The sequence below is a fragment of the Saccostrea echinata genome, unplaced genomic scaffold (assembly GCF_033153115.1).
Source record: "Saccostrea echinata isolate AGI-Se365-2 ecotype Australia unplaced genomic scaffold, CSIRO_AGI_Sech_v1 ptg000056l, whole genome shotgun sequence".
NCBI lineage: Eukaryota > Metazoa > Mollusca > Bivalvia > Ostreida > Ostreidae > Saccostrea > Saccostrea echinata.
The window spans coordinates 11769829-11777351 of NW_026889805.1; the positions used below are offsets into that span (position 1 = coordinate 11769829).

Here is a 7523-nt window from a genome sequence, read left to right on the forward strand (position 1 = left end):
TTAGTTGAGCTTTCAGAGCTCAGGTGAACTAGAAATATTAAAAAGGAAGAAAAGCTGTCACTTTGAGCAAGCATATTTCTGTTTTGGACGTGTTTCAAGACTTTTACTACTTAGATGACTTTGTATATCTTATGACTGTCATTAGTCAGATCTTCAGATGAAACAGGGAGATCTTAAGATTTTACAATAGTTTAGTGAAACTCATTTCAGGTGCAACTTTTCCCTGATGATTTCCATATAGAAAAGCATTTTCGGGGGGGGGGGGGGGGGCAATGTACAGATATCGACATAAGTCTAAGTTGTTTCCGATTTCCAATTCATAAATTACTATAGTATATGCGCATATTTTGATAAATATTTTATTAAATTCGATTATTATGTGGACAAATATATGCATATACTTGCATAGTTCACTGAGACTTGCGTCAATAAATTTCTTATAATTACTGTTTCTGTCTGATGGGTAATAGAGTGGATTATGAAATTACATGTATTTTCTTTATTATCAATTACGTATACCTTTCCTGCAAAAGAAATTGAATCCGTTTGGGGAAATAATATACATTTATTGACTGGGTTCGAGGGCAACATCCGTTTTGTCGGACCCAAGAACCAAGCAGTTTGATTCGAGGGTCGACAAAACGCATTTTGCCGGAGAACACAGTCAATAAAAGTTTTGTTATACCTTTTATTTATTTATTTATTTTATTATTATTATTTTTGACATATATGTATGTCGAACACCAACGAATGCAAATGAGATTTAGCTGACCCCGCCCATTGTGTGATGTAGCGGTCCAACATCTCATCGACAGGTCCCATACCTCACTCCAGGGTCAAACATCGATTTTTTTATGCCCGCTGAGTAAAACATTGGAAATGTTAGACTTTATTAGTATTGATTTATATAGGAACAAATTTATAAAGATATAACAATAAGTTATGGTGATTGGTAAGGACAATTTTGGATAACATAGCAAATATTTGAAATCTAAGGGAGTTGAACTTAGATTGACTGTGATTTTTTTTTCAAATAACTCCTGTGTTTTTAAATTCCCAGGGGTAGAAAACACACAACTTGACACAAGTGGTTAGAAATTAAGTCATTGAAAAATATAACTGTTTCTTCCCTACAGCAAACACCATAAAAATACAGATTTCCTGATTGATTCTACAATGATGAAGTTCGAAGTGAGTGTTTTGAAGGGAAAAAATACTGGAGTATTAAAAATCTCAGCATGCGGAAGAAAGAGTGGAAAAATTCTAATGTGGCTTTAATTTTGATTAGATTTTGGTACGTTTTACACAGAGTGTAATTCATATGCATCTTTTTTCCACGTAAAAATTAAAATTCGATTGAACAGTAGCATCTGTGAAATATTTACAGATAGTTTTTATTGAATACAATTAATTAATGTGACTGATTTATTGTTTGGTTTGCTGATTAAACCAATTTAATTAAGTCATTTGGCTCAAATAAACTAACAACATGGACCATGGTTAGATACTAGCATATCAGCATAGCAGATATATCTGTTAGTTCAGGGCTGTCATTCATCATGTACTGTACGTTCGAAATTGTCGTTCCGTAATCGACCACCGTACACTTCAGTTTTAAGTCTCGTGATTTGTAATGGAACAGGATACAAGGTTATTTTCTTTCGTAAGTGATAATATATTCCGGATAACATTGATCAACGGCATACACTACGAATTCCCGGAATAACCACTGTCCGTCTCCAATGACGCTATCGAATCGGTCATGCATATCAACACAATCGTCACGCCGACAACCGGAACTAGTGCATGGAGGTCGTCTGTACTTTTTGGGGTTTGGGTCCAGACAAAGATACGATTTTCCCAGCAACATCCGCATCAAAAGCATTTTCTTCGTTCCAGGAGTTCTGTTGGTTTTGGCGTCTGCAAATAAGAGTGTAGCACATTGGCTTTTTGCAATTTAAGAACAATTTACAGTTGACTTATCTGCTCTACTTTAATACTAAAATTATTTTCTATCCATTTCTTTACGTCTGAAAGCATAAGTGTAGTATACATTGTATTTGCTTTTTGCAATTTAAGAAAAAGGATAATTTACAGCTGACTTACACTCTACTTACTATAATTACTTTCTATCTATTTCTTTTAAAAAGAACTTAAGTTATAATTACTCGTTCCACATCTTGCATTTTGCAAAAAAAAAAAAAAAAAAAAAAATTAAAACTACCTACACATTTATGTATACATGTATATACATGTAAATGATTTTGGTTGGGTTTTCATAAAAACCGATGAAGAGAAGATTAACAATTGTTTTTTCATTGCAAAACGCTTTCAAGATTAAGTACTATAGATGTGATTTCAGCATTAATGGAAAAGGATGAAGATAACGAAAAGTGATCGATCTCATAAAAACTTCAAACAATACAAATCTGTGAATAGTGCATAAACACGGAGCCCTGGAAATTCCGGAGGTGTGATCGGGTGCCTAAGAGGAGTAAGCATCCCCTGTTGACTGGTCACACCCGCCGTTAGCCCTTTGTACTGATCAAGTATACGGAACATTCCGTAGTCAAATTCAGTATTAAAACAAAGATCTTAAAATTGGTAGGAAACAAAGGGTTTATATTTTGTTGAAGTATTACTGAATATATTTATTAAGCTCATGCTTTATTGTCCTAATTGAACTCACCCACGTATTGATCCGCTTTTGTAGAACTTTCAGCGCCATAAATTCCCATTCCAAACATTGCTTTATCACTGCTCATTCTAAAGTCCAGACCTTGATGAATGATGGTCTGTAAAACCTCTGGTTTGGTTCCATGAAAAAGATAATGTTCATTAATTTCTGGGAAAATTTCTTCTTTTAACGGTTTTGTTAACTTTGCATAGGTATCTATTGGTCCTCTACACTGCATCGGCATTCCTGAAGGCAGAACATCCTCAATTTTAGGAAGATGGTATGTTTCGTCATCTGAGAGAGCACGGAAGAATTCCTGACGTTTGATGGCATATTTTGCGAACAGTCCGAGATTTTCTATTCTTTCTACCTTGTGAATCTTGAGGGATGTGTGAGACAAGCCGACAGCATCTCGTCCTTGACCTACATTTTCTTTCTGCCATGTGCTGTGAACGAGGCTCCTTACAGCAGCGTCAGTATCTCTATCCACAGGCACTACCATCGGCTGACGATTGGCCTGGAATAATTTAAATACCTCTGGCATTGGGCGACACCTAGGAAAGTGTGACCAATAGGGCGGCGTTTGAGTGTACTCATGTGCAAGACTTGACCAAAACTCGGGTGAACATTTAAGCTGGTCAGAAGTGTTCACAGTACCAGAAAGTAGAGGTATTATTTCATATTTGCACTTTTTAATGTGATCCCTTTCACCTCTTAACTCTATATTGCCAGTCTTCTGATCTGAAATTGAAGAGAGAAAGATGTTTGTTTGTTTATTGTTGTTTCTTAGATTTTCGGATTTTTAATTGTAAACTCTTATCACTTGGAATAACCCGTATTAAACAAAATGGAATGCATTACCTATGTCGAGTCTTATATGTCGCTGTCCTTTTTTTGAAGCGACCTCGTGAATACGCCCCTTGATTCGAAGAGGTAAACATTTATTTTGGGGATTTTGAATATTATCAGTACACAGTAATCTGTCTTTTATTCCTGAGAGAATCCGAGACACAACGTTTGGTCTCGTTTTAGAAAACGTCGACACAGTTATAGAGCAACCAATGGCATCCACATCGTCGCTGTCACCTTCTAAGATAAAATATTCTAAAGTGCTGCAAAATCAAAAAAAAAAAAATAAATCATATAAAGTATGATTTGTTGAAAAAAACCCATAACATACCACCATTGGCAGCCGCCGTGCCACCTGTGGCGCCACTATTCTGACGTAGTGCTTGTGTCATGGCGTCATATTCTGGTGGACTATATTGAACGAACGTTATTCCCTGGAGTATGAAGAATAAAAAATTAATAGAATCTCCAGCAGGCGTAACTAAAATTTTGACAGATTTACGTAAGGCTACCATCATTAGAAATTATAACTTTACCTGGAGCCCGCCTTTGGATAAAGCTTTACAGGCGCTCTGCACCATGATGTCTGCTGCCGTTTGTAATGGATACTGCAACATCCGGCCACAGCCTAACAGCGGTAGTGATATGGATGTCATGCCACTTTGGATACACAACTGAAAGCATTCATCCATGATCTGCGGAAATTCCTTAAAAAAGAACGAATAGATAACAGTGCAAGAAAAGTTCTGCTCATTATATTCATAGTATGTCCTGCATTCTGTACCTTTTGGGCGTTTACGTCTGTCCAAGGATGAAGTACTAGTGTAAACACAAATTGACAATTCAAGTTTCCGCCAACTGTTGTAATGATGCGGGAGCTGCCAAGCTTTGATTTAGAATCCTTCAGAGCCTGAAGAAAAAAAATATAAAGAGCTGTGAAGAAATAATAATGGCACAGGTGCAAGCAAGATAAACTGTAAAACGTGTATGCGGGGGAAGCTGTTAAACAGGTGCAATCAAGATAAGCTGTCAAACAGGTGTAAGCAAGATAAACTGTCAAACATGTGTAAGCAAGCTGTCAAACAGGTGCAATCAAGGTGAGCTGTCAAACAGGTGTAAGCAACGTAAACTGTGAAACAGGTGTAAGCATGCTGTTAACCAGGTGTAAGTAAGATTAATTTTCAATGTGTTCAGATCAGCATTTTTGCTAGCATGCTGCTTATTGACAAAGTGTGTAATGTTTACGACTTTGCAAATATATTTAGGAATGCAGCTATGCAAAATACCACGATCTGGCTGATACCCAATTTTATACTTATATAGGTACATATACATATGTATGTCATAAGAAACAGAAAACTGGCATATAATTCAAAAATAACTTTGTATGATGGCTATAAAGTGTAAAGGAAGTTAAACTGGTTCTACATTGTAGCAAACATTGTAGGAAGCTTATATAGGTCACCCATCCATGTGCTGGAGTAAGCAGAAACACTCAGGTATGGAAATACTTCTACGTTACTCTCAGGACTCTCAAATATTATATTAACAGAAAGAAATGTATCCCTTCTATTAAAGAATTTCAAATGGTTGATTAATTGGGGTTAATTTTAATAATGATGAGCTATTACTTGACCAAATTTTCCCGGGGGGGGGGGGGGTCTCCAAAAAAAAAAAAGATTGAAAGGTTCATTTTATCAAGTTAACACAATGGATAGTTCAGGACACTCTGAGACTGACGATGTCTTAACAATATTCAATGTTAGTCATGACAATTCATTGAATACGTTACAATAGCTGCGTTTTGTTAGCAATCTTTACAACCATTGCTTTGAAACGAAATCTTTGTCTTGTTGTTATTAGTAGATGTCTATTTCAAGAAAAACACAAATGAAGGATTTTTAGTAGGGGTCATTCTTCAGAGAAACAATTTTCTGTCATGGCAGATTTTTCCATTAAAGAAAATGCACAAGCAAGCAAAAGATGTCACTGCCTTGAACTAGAGCTTCAGTAAAGCTAACAAGATTTGATAGAATGAACATAACATGTAACTTAGAATGACTGAATGACTATTTTATACTGATTATCTTCGAGAGGAGACAAATATCTAGGACAGATAGGGTTACGCGGCGGTTAAGTCTACCTTAATCAGGGTACTTCCTCCAGCCTTACAAAGTGATTTAGAAATGAGGCTCTTCTGAAAATCGAGATCTGGTCCAACCACATTGACAATGACGTCTGCCTGTTTCAGATCAAAGAGTTCATTCAATTAAATATATATTATAATGTATGCAAATATTATGTCATTGATCAGATAATTTAAATACCGTTTCTTTGGCGATGTCACCTTGTTTGACCTTGACCTCTACATTATTAATGATTGAGGACGTTGACCTGTATTCTGGGGTTTCTGACATTGATATACTTCTTCCTCCGAAAAAGAGTCGAGGTGAGGATTGACATACCCTGTGTAATAAAGATTTTTTTCTTTTTATGGAAATGCAGAGGAAATTCGGTGAGTAGTCTTATAAAATTGCTATAAGTTGGTTACATACACTTGTGGTGATTGACATCGGCGTGATCTTGGACGTTTTGTTACTAAGCGACGTTTAGGCCTTGTTTTGTATTTAATGTGTAATTTACAGCAGAGTTTTTCCTCTAATTCAGCAACCACCTCTTTTCCTTTGTTACATTTCAATAATCTAGCCAATAGGCGAGTATCCTCCTCTATAGATAAAAAAAAATACATCGAGAAATTAATCTGTAATTAGTGTTGCACTGAAGAGTTAATGACCTGCTGTAATTATAGGATTAAACATGGAATTTAAGGATAGCTCTCTCCGCTTTCTATCGTAGCCTTACACTTTATGATCACATCATTAGTACAACCTTGCAAATTTATCCTGATTAATTTTTAAGATTGGTAATTTGAAGCATTAAACGTTTTACAATCCTGCTGTACGTATAATTTTACATATTACCTACCATCTCTGCAGATTGTAGATAAGTCTAATCTTTCCGAGTTCACGTTGCCACCCTTGCTAGCTTTCCCCCGGGATGGAGAGCCGACATGGCCATTTGGTATTGCTGACCATTGACCTAACTGACCTCCTGGTCGTGACGTACAGAAGTCACCTTCATCCTCGCTAGAGCTCGAGTCGGACATCGCCTTTTACTCTGGGTAAGTTCTTGAAATAAGAGATTCTTTATGTAAATAACTCTATACTGAAAAGATATAAATTTACTTACATTTACAAATATGGAGTTAAATGGAGAATGTGTGACTAAAAATGAAAACGAAGTAGGTTGGCTTACGCTCAAATCTTCTTTGAAAAGTTTCTAAAATGGTTTTCTTTAATTTAGAAATGTAAAAAACATCCGTCCTTGTTTTTCCATAAATAGTTATTGTTGCTGGCTTTGAATTTTCCACTTCCTCAACAAATTGACTAAATGAGATGATATTCCTATCTGGGAAACCATGTGCGTAATCCTAACAGATTATTTCCTCATTTCATTCTGTTTTAGAGGCTATTTTTATCAGTATCATGTGTGAAACTATTGCATATGTTTTTACTGTTTGTTTTTCATGTATTCTACTAAATGATGGAGTTTATTTCTGATAATATAAGTACGAAAAATTACACAATAAATGATACAGATCCTTAAATCAGCCTTCCTCATACAGTATCTAAACCTTCCTCGTACAACATCTTGAATGTGTGTTCGTGCTCAGTTTCAAGGATTATTCCTTCACTCATTCCTCACAATGTCAGGCTGAGTCAACACGTTGCCGTTTGAACGACAGGGGTCCTGAGTCAACACTTTGCCGTTTGAACGACAGGGGTCCTGATTCATCACGTTGCCGTTTGAACGGCAGAAGTCCTGAGTCAACACGTTGTTTAAACGGCAGGGGTCCTGAGTCAAGACGTAATTGCCGTTTGAACGGCAGAAGTCCTGAGTCAACACGTTGTTTAAACGGCAGGGGTCCTGAGTCAAG

The 7523-nt window shown here is 36.3% G+C and overlaps 1 protein-coding gene across 2 annotated transcripts; it reads right to left on the reverse strand.

Moving 5' to 3' along the window:
- Nucleotides 1-1221: 1221 nt before the first annotated feature.
- LOC133173270 (uncharacterized) lies at nt 1222-6701 on the reverse strand. Of its 2 annotated transcripts, none has more exons than XM_061308256.1 (10): nt 6512-6701; nt 6082-6253; nt 5854-5992; nt 5670-5768; nt 4311-4436; nt 4063-4233; nt 3858-3960; nt 3539-3766; nt 2690-3418; nt 1222-1920 (listed from the first exon to the last, which is right to left on the reverse strand). In XM_061308256.1, exons 1-10 carry the CDS (start codon nt 6690-6692, stop codon nt 1652-1654), a joined length of 2217 nt encoding a protein of 738 aa, XP_061164240.1. In that variant the 5' UTR covers nt 6693-6701; the 3' UTR covers nt 1222-1651. The 2 variants fall into 2 exon arrangements, with proteins under 2 accessions (XP_061164240.1, XP_061164241.1); XM_061308257.1 differs by having other exon boundaries at nt 1224-1920; nt 3861-3960.
- Between the last annotated feature and the right edge of the window lie 822 nt (nt 6702-7523).